Source organism: Athene cunicularia (assembly GCF_003259725.1).
Source record: "Athene cunicularia isolate RWA chromosome 1 unlocalized genomic scaffold, athCun1 chr1_part1, whole genome shotgun sequence".
Taxonomy (NCBI): Eukaryota; Metazoa; Chordata; class Aves; order Strigiformes; family Strigidae; genus Athene; species Athene cunicularia.
In genome coordinates, this window is record NW_020799091.1 from 20,234,359 (window position 1) to 20,261,829 (window position 27,471).

Consider the following 27,471-nt stretch of genomic DNA (forward strand, 5'->3'; position numbering starts at 1 on the left):
TGAATTGCCTCACAAGGGCAGGTGAAGGCTGAAGAACACCCTGAGCAAAGACAACACAAAGCATGCCCTGAAGAAAAGTCTGGACATTCCTGCACCTGGGAAACACAGACTGTCAGAGGAAGAAGTAAAGATGGCAAAGCTGAAACAGAAAATCTGTGGGAAACTGGATTTTCTCTCATGCCCCAAAAAATAAGAGCTCTATAGCTCAGCATTCAAAAAGACAACATAAGCAAGAATAAAAAGGTTTACCTTTGATTACAGTTTTTTAAACCCATTAATTACAGCACTGAAGTAGAGGCATACACTAGGGTAGGAAAGTAGCATTGATATAAAAGAGATGCTAGGAAACTCCTGCTACATCAGCAGAGATCTTTACTATCCGAACGCTTGCTAGATATATAGGAACAAATAACACTCATTCAATAATTTAAGTAACAGGAGAGCTATCCAAACACACTGCATTGGCAAAGCATGTAAAAAAAATACAAAAAAACTGAAGAAGTTATTGTTACGCACAAATGACAAAATCCAGACAGCTACATACTTGTTCAGCTGATACTGGACCTATAGGTGAACTATCTGCAAGGCATTAAATCATGAAATGAAGAAAGCATGGCAAAATTATCCAACTGGTTTTATGCTAGCCAGTTGAATCAACTTACTAGTTTTGTTCAAGTAAGATTTGGTCAGGCTGACAACTCTTCTACTGTGCTTTGGTCACAAAATTAGTACTACACAACAAAAACATCAAGTAAATACATTAAGACTGTCCAGCGTTAGCACCTTTTGTCAGAGGAAGTCTTACAAGTAGATTTTGTAACAGTTGTACAAAGATCAAATCATGCTTCACATTATTGTTTAAAGTACTGAAAGAAATGCAAACCTTTTGTCTTGCAATTCCAGTAGAGCAGATTAACGAGCAAGAAAGGGACAAAACCAGCAAGCTCTGAAAAAGCAAATACAAGCAAGTTTCTTGGAGTAATTGATTTTACTTCAACTGGCAGCACACATGTGAGCAAACAGTATGTGGAACAGATCTGAATCCCCCTTCCTACCCACAGTTTCAATCTTGAAACTGGGCACCAAGTAGCCAGTTCCTCCAGCCCATTCCTCACCACATGGCACATGAAGAACCAACATCAGGGGACAGCCACTGCCCACCTCCTGAAGTTCACTATCGCAGGAGGAGGAGGGCCTGGGTGTACGAACTAGCACACTACAGCTAGTCCAGAAGTTGCAATAAAATTGTCACTATTTCTGCTGATTTTTTCTTCAGTCCAGGTCAAAATCAACTAGTTTTTGTGCATATTTTTAAAAAGTTTGCTACTACACCACAGCCGTAAGTGCTCAGAAAAGACTAGGTTTAATGATAGAAGTGCATGGCTGGAGGCTCCTAAAGGACCCAAAACCTTGTCTAAAGAGTTTTAAAACAAGAAAAACAAAAATTAGGGTTTATAAAAGATTACGATACAGGGCATCAAGATTTTCCTGAGTATCAGTCAGTAGCCCAACATTTTTTTATGCTACTTGACTCCCTTAAATAGGATTACCTTCTTGACACAGGCTATATGCTTGGGTAAGAGTCATGCGCATTAACAAACATGAGTCTCCTGACAACAGCTTCAGGAAGGCACTGTCAGGGGGTGGTCTGGCCTTGCAACATCCTTAGGTAGCTGTGGAACAGGATGCAGGAATAAAGTCAGCTTATCCACTGTCCTCTCTGCAGATCAAAATAAGCGAGTGCCTCCACTGAAGTGTTCCCTAGACAGCATTCCTAGTTGTTTTGTTAACCAAGACTGTTTTAATAAAAATATAGTAAGTCTACAGCATTCCAAGCACCTCCAATATGCACAGGTATAGAAAAATGGCCACTGCTAAAGACAGTCCTATTTAATACTACCTAAGATGACATTAGGAGGACATTAAAATGACATTGGCCCTTGCCTTTGCATCCTTCAACGGTTGAGGCAGTTTCTACACCAGCCATAGTACAAAGACAACATTAATATTTCAGACAAACTGCAAATTTCAAAGACCACAGGTATTCAGTTGACAATTTAGTGTCTTCATATTTTGAAAGTTACACAAGAGACAACAACCCCAGGTAGTGTGTTTGAAGGGGATGGGAGTGAGAACCATATGCTTGTTTCAGTGAATAAACAATCTAAAGATTATTTTAAGAGTTGTCCTGATGCCAGACCCTAATGTAAAATTTCAATTCACTTCACAAAACTGTTAATAATCTTGACATCCCAGTACTGATGAGAATCTATGGAGAACCCCCAAACACATAATTACTCACTGAAACAGTGTTAAAAATATATAATCTTAACATCACATAACAACCCATTAGAGAACTACTTTAGATAGAAACTGAAGCCCACAAAAAGTCTTCTCCCAACTGAAGACAATAAACACTTTACCTGGAGCAATGAAATCTGACAAGAATCAGAAATACCCAAAGTAATGAAGTCTATCACAGCCATTTTACAGACTACCCCTGAAACACACAGGGATGCTGAGGCCTCATTTATCTCAGTCTCCAAAGGCCCTAGGTACTGAGTGCATTCCCCCCAAAGCTTACTTCATTATGTGACAAGATCATTATGTTCACCTACTAAAGTTGTATACAAATGCACAACTTCAAAAGGCAGCACCATAAAGATGTTCAGAGCTCTAATTCCAGTGTGGTGGAACACACATTTAAGGTAACAATATTCATAACTATAAAAGCAAAATATTCATTCTTATATCATACAGGCTACCTTACTGACTACATGAACTGAAGTCCTGTCATGCGGGATTTAGGGATTTAGCCATCATGACTTTGGATATTGAAATGCATTAGGGCAGAAAATCATCTTTTGGAAGATACTGGCAGGGTTGAACAACAGAGTCTACCTTTAAAAAAATATTTAAAGCAATAACCCTGAGTTTGGCCAATGGTCTTCATTGCTAGAAATACATCTGTATGTTACTGCTCCAAGCTTTCTTTAGGCCCTAGTTAACCTTTGCTCATAAAGCATCGTATGTTTCAAAAATGCTTAATGGAAAAGAATATTGAAACCAGTCATTTGTACAGGCAAACCCAAACTCGGGACTACTGAAACTGCATTTACGAGATAGGAGACATGGTCTTAAAAGCACAGTGGCAATTTTTCCAGCAGAATATATTTCTATTTGATATCTAACTGTAATACAAAAAAGATTTTTTTCCTATTTTAGTCTGTTATTTAGCCTATTTAGTTCTTAATACACAGTCTATTTAGTCCATATTAACAGCAGGCTTCTGTTAAGCACACATTTAACAAGCTTCCCTCCATTTAAAAATATACCAGTGTTAGAATACTGATGACAGCAACAATTACATATATATTAAGTATACATATTAATAACCAAAAATACCAATAAGAAGCTAGGCCATTTTTTGGTAGATGCTGCTATGATTGACAAGTAGAGGCACTCCAAGACTATGTTCACTGAGTAGACAATACACAGCAGTTGGATTACTGGTCAGGCAAGGTAACTAAATTCCCAGCGCAAAGATTAAGGCAGGATATGTGCTTCTTATAAAGGTAAGAGATGAGCTAGATGCATGCTTGGTCCTACATGACTACCATTCACTTGAAAATGCATTTTAAATAATATTGTAACAATTTCCTGTGGGTGATCACCACAAAAAGTTATACTGAAGTTCTACATTCCTCTTGGGAGATTAGTAATTCTATTACACCTCTGTAGGACAGCTACAGCAACAACTTTTTATGTCCTTGAGCACAGCAGGATCCCAGTATATTGACAAATAGGAATGACTCATTCTTGGCAAACATACTTTCTGACATTTTTTGCCAGAATAATCCTTCTGATTTGCAGATGTCATTATTGAAGGTTACATGGCCCCTGGGTGCTGGACAAACCATAAATCAAATAATCTGTCACAAGGTCTATTTTATTTGAAACCTCAAGTAGCAATATAATTTCCATTTCTTAGGTTCATGTACTTGCATCATAAAAAAACCCAACAGACTAAACTATCTGCTGTCTTTTCTCCTTCATAAACCAAGCACACTGGATTTTTCCACTGTCCTTACTTGACTTCTCCAAAATCATCTGTCCACCTACAATACGAATTTCAATAAAACTGCTAATGGCAGGTAATGAACCACAGAGGAACAAGCATCTTCCAGATACTCTATACCCTGCCAGACTCCCACAAATAACCCAATTCTATCCACTTCCTCTATTGCATACTACTTACTTTATTCCTTACAAACTGAAAAACAACAACAAAAAAAGAAATGACATATTTGTTGGCAACTGCCAGTTCTAGAAATTACTACACTGCATAATGCATATAAAGGTTACAGGGCAACCTTTATGTAAATACTGTTCTTGTTTGACTTGAACTACTCCGTAATACATTATAAATTGTATACACTGTAACGATTTACAATGGCATTTCAGATAAGCTCAGAAGCATCTCTGCATCCAAAACCAGTAGGTTTTAACATTGCTGATCCTAGTACTAACAACTTAAATGTTCTATCCCCATGTACAGTTGGTGCAAATTGACATCTCCCTGAGATCCATAGGGAGCTTAGGAAGCAAGAGTGGCTCTGCTGCTTCACTGCCCATCATCTGACTGCTTTTGTCTAATTCTAGAGAGAACTGGAAAAAAGCTTATTGACACGACATAACTGTTGCCCAGCAGAGACTGGTATCTACTCTACTGAGAAGCTGGACACAACACCTGATTTGCTTTCATCCTGATGGTTTCTTGTATTTTTACTTTTTTCTTTTTTTCTTTAAGCCAAGAATATAAAGGTGCTACGTAAAAAAGCCCCAGGCAAACTTCTCTTTTCTCGTCAAATAAACACCATTCCCTAAGGTGAACACTAACTTTCAAAGACCTTTTTTTCCAGAGTTTTAAAAACACGTCACTTAGCTCCCTATCAGTTTTCCCCATGTGTACATCTGAAGTTCTTATTAAAGTTTATCTAATAAATATGATACCCACTTCAATTACTAAAAATAATTTTAATAATAAAAATCCACAAAATCATCAAGATCGTGTTTCTTTTTTAAAATTAAGTCACCGTAGTAATTTCCCTGAAGATGTAGTTGTACAATATATTTATTTTATTAATATTTACTAAACCTATTAAGTCTGTCTACTGAACTATAGAGTTTGTCTGTCAAGCTCTGGATAGAACTATAAATCCCTTGAGAACTTTATAGTATTAAACCTAATATAGACAGAGCAATTGAGTTTTAATAACTTGAAAACGAAGTAGAAGTTTTCAAAGAAATTGGCTAGTTAATTTTTGAAGCCATCCCCCCTTTCCTTACACTATTTACAGATTATTTGGGCAATATTAATTCCATAATGGAAGCATAAATATTACCATACCAACCTAAAATGCCCCTTCATCCACATTTTCCCAGACTTCTACAGAATACTAAGTTCCACATCCAAAAGCACACACTCTGCTGACCTTTTTCCCCACTGAACACAGAATTCTTTAAGCCAGACAACTCTGGTCACTGTTAGCCACATAAATGGTCCCCAGTTGTATTGTAGAATTTGAGATCTTGTCTTTCTATAAATAACTGTATCTTATTATTTCAGTGAATTCTATACTATACTTACAAGAACTTGAATTAGTAACAGACACAGAATTCTTCCATCTTTCAAAACACAGGAAAGCTTATTTGTAATGTGTCATTCTGCTGGACACAGAAAATGGACAAAGATTTTATGTCCAGCTTTCTACTAAAAACTCACCATCATGTCTCAGTTTTTAGGTGCAATATGGATATTATCAATCCACTACTGATATAAATCCTGGGCTAAAAAACATTTCAACCTTTAGCTGTCTCAGGGGTTGCTTCCTCCTTTCCTGTGAGTGCCACAGCAAATCAGAGTTGAATATGGAATACAGGCTGTACACTCTAGCCTGAAGAGGAAGCAAATACTTAAATCCAGAAGGTCTGTATAAGTATTAATTTCTACTGTACAGTCACTGTTACATGAGCCAGCAGAGACTCCAAAGTAGAATACTCCACAGCTAAACAGTTCTTGCCCCTGACTACATTTGCTCCCAAGAATTTAAGGGATGTCAACATCCAATGGCCATACTTCAAATAAGAGGGATATGCAGGTAGACTGAACTAATCCTGGTTACCCTTCAAGGATGAAGCAGCTACTTGTTTTTAATGCTTTGGATAAGAAAAAATAAAACCACCTTGTACTGAACAGTTCTCTTTACCTGGCCAGAAAGGAGCACCAAACTATCTGAAGACACATGCACTGAATAAACACATTAGCAAAATGGACTAGATAATCAGGCTTTCACCTTTGATTTTTGAGGACTTTGTTATGCGAATTGCCATACTGGATCAATTAAAGGATTTTTCCATAAAACCTTTCACTAAAGAAAGGTCAGTACTCAATTCATACCAGGTCAGCAATTAGTCCCACATGGAAGAGCAACTTAAATACTGATGTTTGCATAATTTGCTTTAATTAAAAAAAAAATAAAAATCCACTGATTTGATGAAAGCTATAGCTTGCAAACTTCAATTTAAGGTGAAATAAACTGACAAAAGTACTTGTTATGAAGCAGTACATCACTAAAAAGGCAGTTATCCTGATAAAGACTTGAAGTCCACATCAACTAAAAAAATTACTCTGGTTTTGTTATTTCAGAACTTCAGTAGATACTATGCAAACACCCAGGTGGACATTCCATGCACTTGCCCCCTTCTCAGCTGTAATATCGTCATTTGAATATCAAACAGTGATCCTGAAACCTAGTCTATTCACTAGGAAATATTTATTTAAACCAAGTTTATTAGATATGGAACTGCAAACTCCTAACTCCAAAACAAAGTTTGCATCTCAGACACACCACCATAAATTGGGACCGTATCAAGAAATAACAAGCAAAAAAATAAATCAGGCTTACAGGGCAGGCAAAACACAGCTTTACAGCCAAGTTGACAGAACTGCTTCCCAAAACATATTTTCATGAAAGGCAGGAGACCTGCATCAAATTAACCCCCAATGAAACAGGAATGTGTAGGTGAAATAACTGTACAATGCTAGAAGCACCTGGCATTTTTCATCTCAGCCAGCAGAAGCTATCAATGGTTAACAATTTCAGTAACCAAAAATGTTAGTCCCTTAAGAGGTTGTCACATGTTTGTGGCGCACATGTCACCATCTGAACAAAGTATGCAGCAGTACCTAGTATTAGTACTGTTGCGGGAAGCAGGAGTAAGGTTTGAACAAATTTTTTAAAAACAAACAACTGAGGCTTCTGTATGAAGAATTCCCCATCATTTCAACAGCATTATCCTGGAGTAAATGGCAGGAGAACGTGGTCCAGTTTCTCTCAAGTCCTAAAGTGAAGAGAGTTGCTCCCCCTAACAAGTAAGGGCTATTAGAATTGAGCTTACAATTAATAATTTTGTTCTCACCTGTTCGGATGCAGTAACAAACTGTCACTGCACTGCGTTTTCAGGATATATGCCACCATTAAGACAGACTAATCATTATACACCACTTTTTCCTCAGACTTCTCTCTAGGTCAACATCACAGCACATACCCAACCATTCCATAATTACTAGTGCAGCCACAGCAGTCCAATTAACAAAGAGCTCATATGTGATCCAGTTTATGGATCCTATTGTGGTTGTACTTAGGTGAACTGCAACACATTTACCTACAGATTTCTCTAACTCTGCAAGCTGTTGCATTTATTTTAAATTATTCAGCAGCAAACCAAAAGAATGAAGTCATTTATGCAATACCTTGTATTGATAAGCAAACTGAAGAAGTCTGGGGGTTTTTGAAGGAGAACCTATGCAAAATCAAATTCCTCACTACGACACAGCTTGTTCATGACAAGCTAGTAATACATTTCTCAACTAAGGATAATGTCAGGTGGTTTACTCTGCCATAGAAAGACATCATCACAACAGAAATATACCTTTTTGCTTTAAAGTTTGACTGGGTTTAAAATGTTAAGATTTAATCCTGCCCCCATAAGACAAACAGGGTCAAATAAACAGAGTATCTTACAATGCTTTTTAGAGCAAACAGCAAGGATTCATGAGAGTTGCCTTGACATATGGAAACACTCTGCTTTTGCAAGAATATACTTTGCTATCAAACCAAAGGCAAACCGCCAAGTTTGAACTATGAGAGCTCCTATATATGCACAAATTTGATATTTGTGGAGGGGATGGGAAAGGAAGGAACTGAAAAGGTTGGAAAACTACCTATTCAGCGAAGTTGATGATGTTCTCCACAGCTAGTTTTGCCATGCAAATAATGTCACAAGATGTTTAGGATGCTGCATTTAGAAAAACAGTAGAAAAAAGTTCATGACATAGAAGGAAAAATACTGAAGCACTCCCAGGATAAGGACATCTCCCACCAGAAGACACACACAGCTGAACAGAAGGCTTCGCCACAGCTTGAGGAGTGCACTTCAGTGACTAAGTAGTTTATTTTGTGACATACATTTTACTTAAGTGAGGCATGCCATGAAATACAGCCAGCAAACCCAGAACATGCTCACAGAACTTGTCACCATTGCTAAACTCAATTCACTAGCTACTTCTATCATGGTGTGATACAAGAGAGAATACAGTGGTATAAGTGAATAGTTAAGTTCTCTGTAGATTTTGATTCTCTTCCTAAATTAGCCTGCTTCTGAGTAGAAGGCTCAGAAGTCCAAAAAGGACTACCCAAGAGGAGCACAACACTCAAGTTGGCAAGAACTAAACAGATTACACCAATTCTAAGCTTATGAGGCAATTTGCCTCAAAGTCTTACCGCCGCCACAGCCCTGGTGTCCATCGTGGCTGTCAAGAGCTTCAGAAGTGCACTCTTACCTTCCCTGGCTAGCTTGATAAAACAGAGCATATGACAAGCATACTTACTGCTGCAACCCAGAACAGCAGAACTGTTAAGAGAACATCTGATTCACCTCAGCTCTGATAAATACTCATATTCCCAAAGCTCTCCAAAAAAGCATTAAGTTCTGTCATTTCACAACTGTGATTTTTAGGAGTGCTTAGAACACTGCTTATGATAATTTTAGGATTTGGCAATTATTTGAAAAAGCTAAAATAGGCAAATCAGTTTTGTCTTGAAACTACGGAGAAGAGATTGCACTCACTACCTAGCTTTCACCAGCTTACCTACTCTAACAAATCACTTCCTCAGAAACAGGGCAAAACTGACCCTCTAGCATCCCTACCTCAGTTAAATGACTGGAGTTACATATGTGAAAATACACCTTGATGCATTTCTCATTAAAAAAACAACCATACATAATCTCAGCAAAGACATGTAAAAACTATAAATTTCTAAAATATTTCTCTGCTCAGTTCTACTGTATGCAGAAGGTTAAAAGGCACAAGGAACACATATGTGGGCAGGTATTAACTTCATACAGCTGGAGAATTGCTTAATTCTAGTTTCTGACAGACCAATCAGCCCAGAAAAATTCAGCTGCACTTCTATTCAGCTGCATCAACTTCATATAAAACATTTTTCTTCAATCCTCATGTGCAAAAAAATTATTCCTTTATGTGATTTGATGAGCAGGCTTGGAGTAATCAAGCTTTAGCTACAGGAATGATACACTAATTCTTAAGATAAAAGGAACTAACCTTCAGAAAAGGGTTTAATGAAGTACTAAGTCAGTATTATGGGAACCACAAAAAAAAGACCACAGAAACCACAGATACCTATATGTCTCTATGTTTGTTTTCTGAAAATGTGATCAAGACTTACCCTTAATTCTTACCCTGAAGCAGCAGTTCCCCACTACCTGTATTAAGTTAACAGTGCAGGGGAAATTAATCCTATTGCTTTATGCTGGCCTCACATCAAGAAAGGAAGACTGCTTATGCTTATAAAAGCCTCACAAACTGGCATGGATAAGGCCTCCCTCCCCTTCAATGAAAGTAGAAAAATCAGATATCAAATTAAGTGTCTTGATAGAAGAAAGGACTATGTAGGTCTTACCCTTCATACAAAAGAAAAATCTGAGTTGTCTAATATTATACATACGTACAAACACATCTATCAAGAGGATCAGCATCCATAACACATTTACCTACAGACCAGATGCCTGCTTAGTCTTATTCCCCTAAAAAACCCACACCACCATGCTTTAACATAATCAAAAACTGCATTTCATGGGTAGCTTCTCATTTAACAAAATCCTGCTTTCACTTCATTATGCATCCTTACGTTTTCATGGTCTCTTGTGCTTATTAGAAATAAATCAGTACGCTGCAGAGAATCTCATCTTCAAAGCAAACAAATACTTCCTTCACCATTCAGCTAAAGCCATTATCATGTAGTTATTTGCACAACAGAAAATAGATCTGGATAACACTTGGGGATCATCTGTCGAGAGATAAGCCTTCACATATGTGAAAATCATTCATTTTAAGAGAAATACTGTTTCTTCCCAATCATTTTCCTCTAATATATGAGAACTCTTACAAACAAAACAACAAATTTTAGATGGAATTCAGTGAACAGTCTTCCTTTCCACTTCTATGAAATACGATCTACTCTGTCCTGTAGCATGGACAAGACATTAGCAAGATGCGCCCACAGCTGCTAAAATCACTGCAACCTAATGCTGCAAGATATTTTCTGGGTCTTGTCAAATGTGATTACTATTAGAACTAAAGAAATGAAGAGAAAAGTAACTTATAAGAGTGAGAGCTTGGGTTTTTTAGTAGCCTTCCCTAGCCCCCTCCAAATTTCCAGCTATGGAAAGAAGAGTTATTTAGAAACCTGGTCTTCAGACGCCTAAAGATCCTTGCATACCTTCAGGTCCAAGTGACCCTACTTCATCCAAACTACCGCAGTGCCAGAAAACACTAACAGAAAAAACAGCACCACAGATAAGGGAAAACAGTCACTAATGAATACTGAAAAGGGAAAGTAAGATTAAACAAAAACACCAGTCCAACTCATTCTCCACTCACAGCTCAAACATATTAGTATTACTTCCTAAAAAAATGGTCATCTAATACTTAGGTTACACAGTCCTGTGTGTACTTAAACCTACATGTCCAGGTAACACCTATATTCTTTTATTTGTAATTCTATGCCGTGGGTTCAAATCAAAGCAGCTTTTCACATGAAGAGCTGTATATTTTCCCTGTCTGTACAACTAACTTTCCATGCAGTTTATCAAATACCTGGAGTTATGAAAGATTCTATTGGGTAGAACACACTAAATCTCTTCGACCTAATATTTCTAAAGATTTATCTGATTATTAGACACAGTTCCTTGTGTAACTACTTATTAGTTCGATGTCTGTTTCTAGATTAAGAAAAACAGAAGTTTGAGCAATGAGGAGATTTTAGTACAATAGTGAAATGTATTCTTTCCCTAGGTTTCCTAATTAGCTTCCTTTGCAAATTCCCAGTACTATACAGAAGAGCTGATTACAATTCCAGGCTAACTAGTAATTGAAGCAACTTATTAGCCACAAGACAGCAGAGGAGCATGCCAGATGCTTCTCTGAAGGAGAGGTTGATGGTTAGCTAAAACTGAGCTTGTCTGCATGGATCAGCTTCCCAGAATACTAACTTTGTCTGAAAGCATTTGGGCAGAGATGATAGCTGGGGAGGAAAAAAGAAAAAATTAGTTTCATCGCCTGTGCAACACACAAGATGTATCTTCAAAGCATCTACAAGTCACCAGCAGTACAGGACTTGTTCTCATCTCCCCAGCAGTTATCTGTATACCTTACTACTATTTAGTATGACTAAAGTACACATGACAGCAATGCTTTGGAGTCCCCAGCAGTAGGCAACTTTGGTTGTAGTCTCAAAAGCTGACAGTGACATGACCCCCATTCCTTGGGAGTAATCAGCATGAGATCTCTGAAAAGGCACAGACATCCTTTCGTCCAATAGCAGTAGCATCAAGATCCAAAAAGCAACACCTTCAAAGTTTCTCAAAGCTTTACAGGCACTGTCCCCTGTAGTTGTGCTCAAGAACTTAAAATACAAGTTTATATAAAAAAAACCCTCACATATTGTATATGCTGAAGAAATTCCTGTAGTGAAGCTAATACCTTTCCTATGGAAGCCATATTGCTACACTTTCTGTCCTTGTAAGTATAGTAGACACTATTGTAACTACATTGTTCACGTGAAGACAGACACACTGAGAGGTAATTTATTTTTATTGGCCTAGTCATCAGGTTCTCTTCCTTTCCACAGACAATCTAAGCTTTCCTAATGGTTATTAGAAAAAAGTTTCAGGCAGTAACCCTACAAGACCTGTTTATTTCTAGCATATGGGTAAATCCAGCGACCAGATCACAGCTCTACTTTAGAGATACAGAGCAGTTTAGATGCATGATTCCCAGACTATCAGATCTGTAGATATATCAATATTTAGACACAATGAATAATGGTGCCTGTTAATGATCTCAATTTTTTTTTTTTTTCTCCAAACTCTGGTCAGAAGTGTGGGAAGGAAATGTGCCCATGAGAATAAAGGTCATGAAATTAATTGGATAAATTGAATAATATTCCCATGCTTAAGAGGTTTTTCTCATAGTAATGCTACCCTAATGAGTAGCAAAAATAAGATAAATTCACCGAGTGTTCCAGGTCATCACTCTTCATCCTTACAGTACAAAAGATAACAGCATATAAAGCTTCCCTGCAGATACTAAGATCCAGTTTGGGAAGTCAAGGCACTGATTGCAGGCAACCAATTACACTGAAATTTTGTTCATTTTTTCAGAATACTACACAATACCATGGTAGCACAAACAGGTTTATCCATGCTCATGTTCAGCAGCTCATCCAAACTGAGCCATGCAAAAGATCCAGCTGACCAATCAGATGAGAGGAGCCAACTTCTGCTTTTATACTTATACATTTAGCCAGATTATCAAAAGACACTGCCACTGAGGGTCCTTATACTGGAGTAGTAGTTTGTTGTTACTTACACATCTATGTATAACACAGGATGATGACTATCACTGCAGGCACACGAGTTCTGCAGGACACATTCATTGTGTAGCTCCATTTATATCAACATAATTACTGCACAGCAAAATACTACCCACAGGTTCAGAACTGAGTCCCTCCAACTTCTGCCCTTCCACTATCATTAAATACAACCCAATGTGATAACCAATTGATGGTTCCCAGCCCTCCCTTCTATGGCACTGAAGGAACAGGAAGAAACACATACCCAACATTCGTCAGCTGTAAATCCACTACTACCCATCTCAGGCTTTCCAGGGCGCCTCTGGGTCATTCACTTTCCCTTCAGCTTTCCCTCTCACTGCTCTCAAATCATCTTCTATGAGATGACAATGAAAGAAATTTGTCCAGGCTAAGAGCTGTACAATAAGACTTTATGGTGTTTCCAATTTAATAAAACAAACTGAATCCAAGAATTATACTCAAAGTGAATCTCATGCTCAAAATATTTTCACTTGAAAAAGCTTTATTACGAAAAGAAAAACTGTGAGTATATGCATGCATGTAGTTAAGTCTGTAATGGATAAACATTTGCAGATTGCTATGCTAAGTTTCCAGAATTCATCTGAATCAAGCTAGGGATTAGTCTTTTCTATTCCCAGTAGCTCTCTGAAGAGAGCAGAAATGATTGATTTTTTTTTTCCCCCTGAAGTGCATGATTTTGAAAAAAAAACCAGCTCTCAAAAACAAGTGAAGACAGTTGTTCGATCACATCTCACCTGCTGCTGCATGCCAAGGAGCAGAAGTGGGGGGAAAAGTCACACAGGGACTGCACAAAGGGGAAAGTGTATCAATATTTAAAGACTCTAGGCTCAACTTGGATCTCGTAAAAATTCATTTTTAACATTAATGGATTTCAGAGGTGGAATATATTAAAGATAATGCTACAAAACTTCACTGGGAGATTCTTCTATTGACATATTTTAGGCTAACTTGAACAGAAGTAATAATTTGTTAGAGGCGCAACATAGAAAATAAATATTACTACAGAGATCCAAACTGAAAAATAGTCAATGAGACTATTAGAAGAACCAGTGGCAATTATTTACAAGCCACACCAGAGTTACGTTTAGACTTATGCAAAATTCAGTTCCACACAAAAATGGTGATAAGAGTACTCAGGAAAATGCAGAATAACTTTGATTTGAAAACAAAACTGATAGTACATGAAAAATGCTTTATGTGACATTTCAAAAGCTTCACAAATTTGTGCTCCTGTTTTGGAAAAAACACATGTTATCTGAGCTAAAGCATCACAGTCACCTTCAATATTAGATATGCCTTCATGATATACCATGTAATTACCCATTTACTTCACTTCATATAACAATAATCATATATCAATGAGGGTTTTTTGCTTGCCTGACATGTCATGGTTCTCCATTTGTCGGGGTCTTTTTAATGTTATGAAAACTTCCATTTTTTATGTTTACTGAGAAGCTTCAAATACTGTTCTTTGTTTCCAGCTGGATCCTATAACCAAAATCTACCATATATTAAATTATTGGAACATCTACTAAATGAGGGGGCAGAGGAGAATTAGAACATGCAACACATTTTCCACAAAGCTTTTTTTAATGCAGAAGTGTCTAACTAGAACTTGAATAACCTAAGAATAGATACTCTTCTACCTGTTGCTTTTGGTAATTCTATTCCCTTACTAGTGGCCTAAGGACACCACATTACTCAACATGAATCAATCATGGTTATGTTCTGAAGGCTATTTCAAGTGTAAAATCCTTACTTAACACTGAAACACTCCAAGAATACTGATGCATGGTACCTCTGAAGTCAATTCTCAACTTTGCACTGGGGATGTTGTTTAATAACTATCACTTTTCAAATTCACATCACTCCAAGAGCAGCCATAACCCCTTCCTTAGAGCCTCTGCCAGACATGCACAGCTGAGAGCAAGCTCATCATCTCCAACTCTAAGTTACAAGACCAGAAAGAGATGTTCTCCCTTTCTGTAATAGTAAAATTTAGGTGATGTTACTTCGAAGAAAGCCACAAAAAATTAAAAGCACAAAAAAGAACACCATTCTTTTACGGTTTTTAGCACTGCTACAGTATTTGCTCACATTTTCGGCTCATGAAAGGGAAATCAGAAGGAATCAGCCACAAGTAGGTGTAGAAGATATATAGCTATGCACAGGTGGAACCCCTCTATTGTTTCTTCCTACTCCCCATTCTCCCACCACTACCTTACCACATGCACCAAGCACCACATAATACTAGTTCACCAAAGTGTTTAGCACTGAGTTCTGCAAAGTATCTCCAGCTATCTGCAAGAGTGAACCCTCAAGTGTACTGTGATACTACTGATCAACATGCTTGAGGCCAAAATCAAAGTGTAAGGTATTCAATTCAACATGAGCCATCAGCAACACTACAATTCCAGCTTAAAAAATTAGGAACAGCTGCTGTGCTATGTGTATTCCACAGAACTCCTCATTCAGCTACATAACTTGAAGTGGCAGGTGAAAAATGATGGTGATAGGGTTTCCTTTTTTATCTAGGGATTTTAAAGTATGCCTGATACAAAGTTGACTGTACACTTTTCTATATCAGCAGAGGTCAGGCAAAAAAAGAGGAGGGAGGAGTTTCATTTGTCAATCCATGTTTGATCAGGGCTTCTTTTCTTAGTATGTCCTTAGACTGAGCCATGTGGCAAGACATATATAAAATGGCTCATATTACTGATGGTGTCATCCTTGACCTCTCATGCTTTATGAGTATGATTAACTGTTCTTACTTAAGGAACAGATCCACCTTAATGACCACCATTTTGTAGAGCCAGAAAGTCTCCCATCCCCACACACTCTTTGAAGACAAATACAGAGTCCCCAAGGGTCTTAAAACAGGCTTCACACCATCACTTATCCGACCGAAGAACTTTCTGGCATTAAGACAGGAGACTCTAGAAATATTTTATATGTTTTACATGTGAGCAATGATCCCCTTTTACCATCATGGGGTCTATCTGTCAATATACCTTTGATTGGTGTTCATGGTGGAGACTTGACAAGAAATCTGCCAACAGTTCAACATAGTAAGAGGACAAATTATCAATAAAACGTTGTAACAGTTTTTCCTTATCTTAATTTGTATCATGAAGACTAATACAGCCTAGACTGTTAAATCCATTCAGCTTCTCTGTTCAGTACCTGGACTTTTTTTTAATCTGTACCCATTTCCTTATTTGTAGTACAGCTGTTTAAGTAGTTTGTCTAGAAGTTAAAAGTTAACCCTCTGGCATTAAGAGCCAGAGATTAAGTTTTATTTTTTGGGTATCACCACAAAAATAGACTTCTGTATTCAGTTTTCCAGTCATCCACTTTTTTTCTTAAGTTATCAAAATATCTCAAAAAATGAGCACAATGTTTACTTATGAGAAAGCTCAAGAGTTATGAAAATGACTGCTTGCCCTGCTATTCCTCACTTGATTCTAGTCTCCATCTCCTTAACAGCAGAGATGGCTGTTCATTCCTGTCCTTTCCCTACCACCTCAGATGACTCCAATCAGAACCTGGGCAATGGAGTCAAGATTCACTAAGTGGGTAGGTAGATGTGTCACCTTTTCCCTCTCACACCCTCCCTTTGATGGGGAAAGGACGATTTAGCCTCTAACTTATATAAGCAATTTTTTTCCACAGGGGTACTGTCTATCACCCCACATGAAGTTTTGGCACCCTACAGTATTTGGCATGTGGGAAAGATAGAAGAGATGCTTTGGTCAATGACATGCTCTTCCAGTTCAGTTCCCACATTACAGTACTTTTCCCTTCATACCTCTTGGCTAAAGTTTGGGAAAAATAATATATAAAAACCTCAAAGTACAGAAAGGCATTAAAATAAGCCTTCAGACATTTTAAAATAGGAGATTCCTTCTATACTTTCTTGGAGAACTCTAGTTGGTATCTTTCATCATTTTCTGCACCCTATATTCTTTAGCTCTTATTTCTTTCTTCAGTTTCATTTTCTCTCTGGTAGCCATTTTTGTTTCTGTAGATATGTGCCAAGATAAGACTAAGAAGGACAGGTTTCAGTTTATTACAATTAGTTTGACATTTAGTGTATATTCTAAGGCAGGATTTGTCAACTGAAGCTGTCAAATAGGCAGCTGACCCTCTGAAAAGGACTCAAAAGGGGAGCAGGTAAAGAGACTGTTGGCATGCATTTTCCAGAACCCACATAGCTAGCCCATCAACTGCAAGCAGATCAAGCTGTATAGTCTCACAATGAGTTCTTCCTAAAGCAGCATTTTTAACATCACAGGTTCTATTGACTGAAAACCAGCTGTCATAGGCCTCCATTTTCTCATGTTTCAAGACAAGAATCAAAGATTTGTCTAAAAAGCAGAAGGATCTAACAGGACTTCAAGAATGTCAACTGCATAGATAAAATTAACTAAAAGCCCAACTTAACTAAAGCAATGAAAAACATACCATGTGTTAAAAATAAAAACGTAAGTCTTTTTGGACTCAAATTCCTACAGTAATATATGTAAGAGTATTCCTTAGCACAGCTACATGATATATGCTCCAGTAAGTTTATGTCAGTTTTGTAAACAAGACAGGACTGCAGTCACACCAGTGACCCAGAGCTGGTTCTACATGCAGGCCAGGGCCAAGTTGTTCTTCCTGTTAAGGATGGGAAGAGAAGAAAATAAATGCTGACATCTAGGGACACTCTTCTCACCTACTGCTTAAGTCTAGCCTTTCATGATAAACGAGGCAAGTTCATTTGTGCCTCTTACTCTAAGTCCTTGAATCATTCTACCTACACTGCTGTTTGATATCTAAAGGAAAACCCCATGGTTGAAGTGCTTGTCAATAGGGCATACATAGAAAAGCTATTCATTACTCATCCTGCGCTCTCCTGGTCCTTTCAGGCAATTAACTGAAGTCACAATTCAAAAGCAGATGCTGAAGCTATTAGATACTATTCTGCACCTTTTGTATTATGCTCGCTACAGAGGTACCCCAAAAAAATCTCCCTCATTATACAACTGTATTCTAAGTTTTATTCTTTCTTCAAAGATGTTACTGCTATAACTATACCTTAAAGCCTAACTATATTCCTGATGACATACTGCATGTTTCACCAATTTGCAGAAGAATCAAACTCATAGACATAATCAGTTTCTTGGTCTAAGACTTCAGTTTGATCTGTACAGCTTATGACTGGAGACCTCGGGAATATATTTTGCACAACCCACCCCTGTTTTAGCACAAATCGGTTATGTTGCAACCCCTAAAGGCAACTGAGAGAAATAAAAGGAGAAAGCTCAACACCTTTCCCTTGTTAGCAATACCTCCTTCTGTCAAGAATCACAGCAAAATTTGCTAACTTACATCTAGTGAATCTTCATTGACCAGGATGAGAGACATACTCTGTGAAATGAGTCTGCAAGAGTACCCTGCAAGAGAGAAAAACAACAAGAATTTAATTTTTGGAACAATATTTAAGGTTTAGCTAAACCTTAGGATAAGCATACATAGGTCAGATAACAGTAGTAACTGCTCAGAAAGTAAACTATGAGGCAGGCCACTAGAAACACTGGTGTATAGAACACACACCAGCTTGACAATTTTACTAGCAACATAAGCAGCATTTTATCTGCATTTCCAAATATGTCACCTGAGACGTTTTAACTCAGGAAAACACTGTATGAACTAAATACAGTAAATAGAAGCTGTAGCCCTAGAGTAAAATTAAGTATTTTTATACCTAAACTTTTTTTAGTTTACATGAACACAGAATTGCCTTCAGCATTACAGGAACAGACCTAAAAGCACAGCTGTAGCTGTGCCACGGTACTGGAAACACACATATTGAATCCATTGGTGTTACCCAGTCCCCTTGGTCCACAGCTGGGTTACATGAGCATCTTTTACTTCTGAGAGTTTCATGTGGAAGGTCCTGAGCTTCATCAAAAACTACAGACTAACGACACACAGAGCACCCCTGCCAACTCCTCCAGACATCAGGTAATTGTAACAGATTATTCTTAGTGAAGGACTGTGCCATGAAAGAACATGAACACGTTGTCATAGCCTGGAGCAGCACTCAAAGCAGTTCTGTATATTTGTCAGGACGCCAAAATTCAGAGCAAAGCTTCATGAGAAAAAAAAAAAAGTAGCATCTTATTTTCCTAATAGTAAAAGCCAATGACTGCAATACCACTTGCTGCCACTGAAGTGGCAGCCTCTCTGCCACATGATTGTCACTGACATGAGAAAGTCATACCCAGGATATATATACTTGGCATTTACAAAATAAACAGTTTAACTCCAGCTCATATTAATACTAGAGACAAATGCAAGCTCTCATCGGGCTGACCCCATTGCGTTATCCTAAAAGCTCATGCAAGTTCTCTTGGGACTGGCACAGTCCTGTAGCTTCATAGAACAGCAGAAAAATAATTTATTTGAAGCATATGCCTTTTATTGCTGTTACACAGCAAAAAGAAATACAGAATTATTCTGTATTTCTGCTGTGGTTTTGTATAGAAATTAAATCATGGCAAGTTTAAGAAACTGCTGTCAAATAAAATGAGTTCTCAGGAAGAGACCTTTCTTAAATGGAGACTAGAGGCTACTGCAGTTTAACAGTAACATCCCTGTTATGAGCCACTGCAAGGCCAACAGGTTCAAAAGCAGAACAATTGACATTGACATCAAGAGAACAACTAAGACATGAATTAATTCTCTGTGGGATGCTTGGTTCCTTAGGAAGGCCATACAAACTCATCAATTGCAATGTAAATAATTTCCTCAGGCTACAGAATTTTTATAATTGGGATACTTTTGTAGGTATAATCCAGGGTTAACATGTCTGTATGAATAATTTCTGTCAGAACAGCAAATTACTCATCTTCTTTTGTGGAAGGCATGCTTGTATCACACAGCCAGGCCTTTTCAAGCAGCAGGTTTGAATACCTGCAGAAATTTTGCTTCTCTTGTATTTTCACCTGTGTGAAATGAGTATCAAGTACACCCTTGCAGACACATTTTCATCTTGTGGTACTAAACTAAGGTTTACTGTCTGCTTTAAAAGACAGCACAGAGTGACACTGAAGTCACACACACCTACTGAGAAAAGGACAAGATATATTCTAACGAAGTACAGCCAACAACATGAAAGCTTTTCAGATCACCTCAGACACTTCTTGTGAACAAGTCTTAGGTGGTAGTACAGAACTAAGTAATGAAGCTTCAACAAGTATAGACAAAACACTGACTCAGGGGAAAAAAAAATCAGTTTGCCATTTTAAAAAGTTACTCCTAGGCTGAAGAAGCTCTTCATCACTTTTACTGAGGAAAAAAAAGAGAATATTACTAACTTAAGCACTTCCCTGTATGTCAGGGTTATTCTTTCCCCAGTGAATGTCAACAGCCTTTGCACAGCAGGCTATTACAAATTCAGTATAACTAATTCAATGGATTTTCTAGTAGCATTTTATTGGAACAGCAGTTGCAAAAGCAAGCTGAAATTTCTAAACCACTGCTCACTGTTTCATTTTACCTCTTTCAAAACAAGCAAGATATCACTCAGCAAGTGGAGCTGGAAAAAAAAAAGGCATGGAAAACAGTTGCTCTGCTGTGCATCATGGAGTCAGAAGAACTAATCCTGCAATTGAGATCATTTTGCATCTTGTCATCACATGAAAAAGAGGAAGGGGATCAAGACTGGAATAGGAGGATATAAATCAAGATTAACAACAGTTTATAGATGATCTATATGTTATATGTAATTTCAAGACCATGAACATGTTAACATCTAGTACAAGTAAAAAGCAAAGTAACTGGCAACTCTAAGATTACAAGTGACATCTGTAGTCATATTTTAAAATTTTATAATAGTTACTACTGGCAGTACTAACATGGCAAGCAAAATTACACTAAGATCAGGGCATATTTTTGTCAATGTTTCTGAATAGAATAACATCAACTGCTGGTTTAAAGCCAGGTGTAGATTGTCAATCCACACCTGTAAGCTGATTTCTAGTTGATTAATTTAAAAGTCCACAAAGCAGATGAACTGGGTACTTCTGGGACTTATTTGCCTTCAAGTGTCCTGGGAGAAAGACTGCTTGAACCAGAGTTCAAGATCATAGCCCACAGGCACATTTGCACTGCAAGCATACAGAATCCAGTGTCTGAGGCAAGAATGATTATCCTCTGTGTTTGAGAGGACATATACACCCTACTCAAACTTCATGTAGGGATACAGGCAAGTATGCTGGCATTGCTTCAGTTCCCTCAGCAGAAAAGAAAAAAAAAAATATCCCAGCTCGCGATAGCAGAAGTGTTCTTGCCTCTAAAGTGGGAAGCCTCACATTTGGTGGATGGACTGTTAGTTCGATGGGTATGGAATTGGCTGGATGGCTGCATCTAAAGAGTTATAGTAAATAGCTCAATGTCCAAGTAGAAACCAGTAATGAGTAGTGTCCCTCAGGGCTTAGTCCTGGGATGAACAGCATTTAGTATCTTCACTGATGACACACAGTGAGATTAAGCTGACTCTCCACAAGTTTGCAAACACCACCACACTGAGTGGTGCAGTTGAGATACTAGAAGGAAGGGATGCCATCCACACTCATGTAGTTCAACAAGACCAAGTGCAAGTCACACACCTGTGTTGCACCAAACCCAAATATTAATCAGTATAGACTAGAGGATGAATGGATTGAGAGCAGCCCTACTGACAAATACCTGGGAATACTGTGGATAAAAAACTGGATAAGAACCCACTTCGAGTACTGCACCCAGCTCTGGGGCCCCCAGCACAAGACAGACATCAACCTGTTAGAGCAGGTCCAGAGGAGGGCCACAAAAGTCAGAGGACTGGAACATCTCTCCTATGGAAAAGGGCTGAGAGTTAGAGTTGCTTTGCCTGGAGAAGACTCATAGGAAACATTTCAATATGTAAGGGGGGGTTATAAGAGACTGAGGAAGACTTTTTACCAAGGCCTGTAGTGACATGTCAAGAGGCAATAGTTTTAAAATGAAGAGTAAACATTTAGAGTGGATATAAGGAAAAAAAAATAACTTCAGATGGAGGCAGTGAGACTGAAACAGGTTGCTAAGAGAAGTCTGGGATGCCCCATCATGGGAAATGTTCAAGGCCAGGCTGGAGGGGGCTTTGCACAATCTGATCTAGCGAAACATGTCCCTGCCCATGGCAGGAAAATTGGACTATATCTTCAAAGGTCCCTTGCAAACCAAAGCTTTCTATGATTCTATGACTGGAAGGCAGTGCGCACAGCTAAGAATGAATATTCTAGGTAAGAGCATTTAGCTCAACTGTAGGGATTGATTTGATGTTTGAGGGAAGGATGAAGTTCAGTAAACACTATATTTCCATTCCCAGAAAATTATCTGTTACTAAGAAAGTTACTGACTGGAAATACCTCAGTTCTGATTGAGAACCTGCTGAACACCAGGATGGAGGTGAATAGAAATCTGCCCCCCCCCCCCCTTTAAGAGAAGGATGAAGCTACAAGAATGATGTTAAGCCTTCTAGAGTTGTTTGCAGAAACTGGCTAAGGACAGTTTCAGCTGATAAAATCTGAAGACCATATGTCATGCTCAAAGATATTTCTGAATGTGGAACTCCTATTTCCTATAGGTAGAGAGTTCAAATTGTTGATCAGTATTAAAGCTTGTCAGGAACACCTTCCTCACCAGCAGGACCATCTGCTGGCACATGGCTGAATGGAAGGCATACAAGCACCCCACAGCAAGGCCAATCATTATTCTTCAGACAAGTCAAGAAAGCAAGAGATAAACACACACAAATTCTTAAGAGCAAATAATCAAGAAGATGATGGAAGAACAAAGTACTCCAACTTCCTGGGGCAGCTGCTAAGAGCTCAAATATCCCTCAGTACATGCACACATCCACACAGCAAGCAAGAGTCCATAAACATAACCTCTGCACACAGTAAGTGAAAATACTTTCTACTCCCTAGATAGCATATTTACACCTGAAACAAAGTGTACATGTGGACTGGGTTTTAAATTCAATGTTTATTACAGTTTTAATGGGTAACATACAAAGACTGGAAGGGTGCCACATGTTTGTGCTTTCAAGCCAACTTGAACATGAAATTAATGAAATTCAAGTTTTACTACCAAACTACACATTAAACAAAGTGACAATTTAGAAGTTGTAAAGGAGATGCTTATTCTTTTCCAGTTGCTATTTATAAAAAGAACAGTTTTAAAGACAAAAGTGGAAGTTAGCCTCCTTCAGAGTCTTTAGAGTAAGCAATTGCTGTAAAGCCTATTTATCTGTGTTCATGCTAGCTGCTGGCAGTTAATATATCAACTTATGTAAGGTACTTAAGCCAAAATCTTCAGTTGCTTTTTAAGTTGTCAAAAGATGATGCTCCCATCATCTCAAGTTGACTACTGCTTTTACAGAAAGTAAAATCTGAAGACAGTGATTGCAACCAGGTAACTAGCATTTAAATCAACTGTCTATTTAAGCCATCCACCCATTTTCTACTACAACTGTATCAGTTCAGCAAGTTAATTCATCTCTTGATACCAACATCAACATACAAAGATACAAAAACTGAATCAAGTTTCATGTAAGTAGACAAAAAATAGTCAGTCAGACTACATTCCAAAATTCCACTAAAACACTGAAGCAGAAAAAAAATCAAAAGACAGAAATCAGCAAATGTCCAAATATTTGCTGCAGATAATCTTAAATTCACTTACAGAGCACCACAGTTCTGCCAGGAGCTGCCTGAAATACACCCAGACCCATCTACATGCAGTTCTATATAGAAAAAAGCTTTGTTAGTCACATTTTTCATATAGTTCGGGTATCCTGAATCAAGATGAGCTTAAGGCTAAAGAAATAGCTCCTTCAACAGAAAGCAACTTAAACTGTTCAGGATCCCCTTAGCCTCTATGTGTACATCTTAAACTAATGTGGAAATCTGAATGCAATATTAGATGGCATGTTACATGGCCACACTAGAGACAGCAGAGATAAGCAGAGTGTTCTAGACTTAACAAGGTGAATGTATCACTCAATTCTATGAGATGTCAGATCACCAGAGTGTCACTTTGCCTCTTTCCATCTCTGGGCACATTTACCAGTTACAGGGAGAAAACCCATCAAAAGAATAAAGAGCATCATGGCACTATATTGCCAAGGATGCTGTATTTGGGAGATACACCATGTCATGGTGGGGGTGCTCATATCAGGATCTGTTCCTTTACTAGGTCTTTACTACTCAGTCAAGACATGTATAGTCCCTCTCCTAGGAGGCTACTAGCATGTGAAAGGCTATGGCACAGTGGCAGCACAGACACAGCTCACAAATCAGCATTTCAAGCACAGAAGTGCTCTGTAACAGCACAAGTTATTACTACCTAGGTTGCCCTTCTTACAAGTATTCAGTGAGAAAAAGGCTGAATGATTTGGGTTTTGAGTACTACTCATGTGGCATACCTATTGCAAGACTAGCACAATAACAGAAGTTATACAGAGCACATCTAGTTGCTCCAGGATTGAAATTACAATGTGTGCCTCCAGTTCAGCCCAGCCTTACTGCAGAAGTCTTTGTATCTGAATATTACAAATATACAGATTGTACCAGATAGCTTTCTTTTTAGGACATAAATGTTAACATTTAAGGGATACTTCTAATAACAAACCTAAACCTAGTGCTAAAATTTCTCTGGTTTTGTGCTGCAAAAACAGGTAGTCAGATAAATATTTATTGTCTACAGTAGGTTACCTTTCTATTACATCAGTACCCAGGCACACCTGTCAAATACTTTAATTTGTACTTTTTGTTCCCATCATAGCAAGTTGGGGGTATTCTTCCACTAAGTGAACAGTTTATAAGTTAAGATGCATCAACTAGTTTGAGACAAGGATATCCATATTGTGCCTTGATATAACAACCTGTATTAAACTCTATCCATACATTCAATAGCAGCAACACACTTCCACTAATAGTCAAAATATACAGGACTAGGAGATGTGAGTAGTGGTTTGAACCCAGAAGGAAACTGATCACCACACAGCTGGTTCATTTACTCACTCCTTCCACCCCAGCACTGGGAAGGCAAAAATGAAGCAAAAGGGCACAGGAATAGATATAAGAACAGGGAGGGGTGCCTCACCCACTACCACCACAAACAAAGGACAAACTCATTAGTGATGTTCTTTTTCTTCTTCTTCTCCTAATTCAAACACTAACAACAACAGGCAGAGCAGGATGGTGAGCAGTGTTACCAGATCTTAAGAACACCATCCCCCCACCCCTCCCTTCTCCTGGGCTCAGTTTTGTTCCTGGTATCTCTGCCTCCTTTCCCCAGCAGTGGAGGGGCAAGGAATGGTTGGACTAGATGATCTTCAAGGTTCTTTCCAACTTAGATGATTCTGTGGTTCTGTGAATGGGGGGGGGGTTTGGTCAGTCTGCCACTCCTTACTCCAAGGGAGAGGGAAGCACTCCCCTGCTCCATGTGTTATCCTTCTCACAGGAGACAACTTTCCACAAACTGTCTCCATCCCGATTCCTCCACAGGGGATGCATTTTTCCCCCAAGATGCTCTGGCATTGGTCCCCCCCACATGCTGCAGTCCTTCTAGCACCAAAGTACAACAATGGGGGCTGCTTCCTCCCACAGGGTCCCACCCTGCTTTGGGTGCAGCTGCCTGTGGGGTCCTCCACAGGCCACAGGGGAATCCCTGCTCTACTGGCAGCTTCCATGGGTGGGAGGGGGGCAGCCCTGCCATCTCATCACAAGATACAGAGAGGGTGGTCTCTGCTCTGACACACCTCTCTGCTTCCTCCTCCTTCCTTCCACTGACCTTGGTGTTTGCATAGGTGTCCTTTCTCATAACTCATCCTCAAATTCCCCACTCCTCTCAGGTTCCTCCTCTTAAATACGTTACTGCAGAGGCACAGCTACCACCATTAATTAACCCAGCCTTGGCCAGAGGCAGGTATGACTTGAAGCCAGGGGAGCTTTGAGAAGCTTCTCACAGGGGCCAACACTCTACCCCCCTGTCCCACAAACCCAGCATGACATGCCATAAGGTAACAGCAGGAGCAGTTACTCAAGCATCCACCTACTTTCATAGACAAGGTTTTCAAGAAGTTGTAAGCTGTATGTATTAGCATATTTCCTATCATATTCCAAACACTATTAGAATCTAGAAAAGGCAGTCAGTAAGGAATGAAAAAAGTTGTAAACCAGTTTAATATAATGGACAGTATAACTGCAAGATTACAGTCTGATTGAGCTCTCTAGTTTCCATCAGAACAGACACCTATATTCATTCTGTTCAAGAACTGCACTTAACCAAGAGCAGAAGTGTTCCTTTTGCCTTAAAAAAACCCCTGAATATAGCATGACACAGAGCAAAGATTTCACTTCAAGCCCTCCCCCCTCTAATGCAAAGGCTACCACATGCCCACTTGCTACCAAGGAATCACTCTGTAATAAGCAAGCTGATTTTGGTTAAAAACCCACACAGCAGATCTAGTACCTAACGTGCTACATATCAGACAAGTTCAGAGTAACCAGACAGATGGATACCTATATTGAGAGCTGTTTCCTGTTTGTCCCCTGTCAGAATCCATATCTTAATTTCTGCCTTCATTAGTGTGGCTATTGTTTCTGGAACACCTGCTTGCAGACGATCTTCAATGGCTGTAGCTCCAAGCAGCAGCAAATCCTGGGAAAAAAAAAAAAAAAAAAAAGAAGTCGAGGAATTATTTTCTTCAGATAAACCTCTGTTTGGAACACAGTCAAAAAGGAATTAAAGACAGCAAGTTGTACCTCATTGCTAATACAACATTTTGACAAGCAATATACACTACAGTAAATTTCTGGTGTGGCTATTCTACTTCCTCTGAATACAATTCACATTTGAAGAGGTACAGAACAGAACAGTGTTTCTAATCAGAAAGATGTCAATATTTCAAGAGGAATTAATTGAAGTTATACAACTCCAAAGCTCTCCTATGGATGAGCATATATACTAAAGCATTCATTAATCACCATAGCAACATGAGTGGTCACAGTTTATAAGTTTCTTAAAACCCACAAAAGAAAAGTCACCTGGCATAACATCATTTCAACTAATTTCCCTCCCATAAAACATACATACAGGATGGGATACAATCAAAGTAAAAATTATTCCACCTATTTATGGATATAAACACTACATTTACGTAATACAGTTGGTATGAACATTAATCAATCCAATTATCTCTAGTCTACGTACAGATGTCTGCCAGAAAAGCACGTCTCATCATACAACAAATTTAATACTACAGAGTTAGCCATATTCTTATGCAATTCTGAAGCAATTGCTTGGGGAGATTTGGCCACATTACAGAAAAGTCAGGCAGACAAAAATACTAAGAAAT

General features: G+C 38.5%; 1 protein-coding gene across 3 annotated transcripts in view; it reads right to left on the reverse strand.

Annotated features, from left to right (window-relative positions):
• ATP8A2 (ATPase phospholipid transporting 8A2) overlaps positions 1-27,471 on the reverse strand; it is a 311,681-nt gene that overhangs the window by 215,700 nt on the left and 68,510 nt on the right. For all 3 annotated transcript variants that reach the window (XR_003398887.1, XM_026853409.1, XM_026853419.1), the window contains exons 23-24: positions 26,636-26,774; positions 18,414-18,478 (exon numbers count right to left, since the gene is read on the reverse strand). Coding sequence is in view for 2 of the 3 variants with exons in the window: in XM_026853409.1 (XP_026709210.1) it covers positions 18,414-18,478; positions 26,636-26,774 (204 nt within the window). In the remaining variant the exon portion in view is untranslated. The remainder of the gene's footprint in view (positions 1-18,413; positions 18,479-26,635; positions 26,775-27,471) is intronic.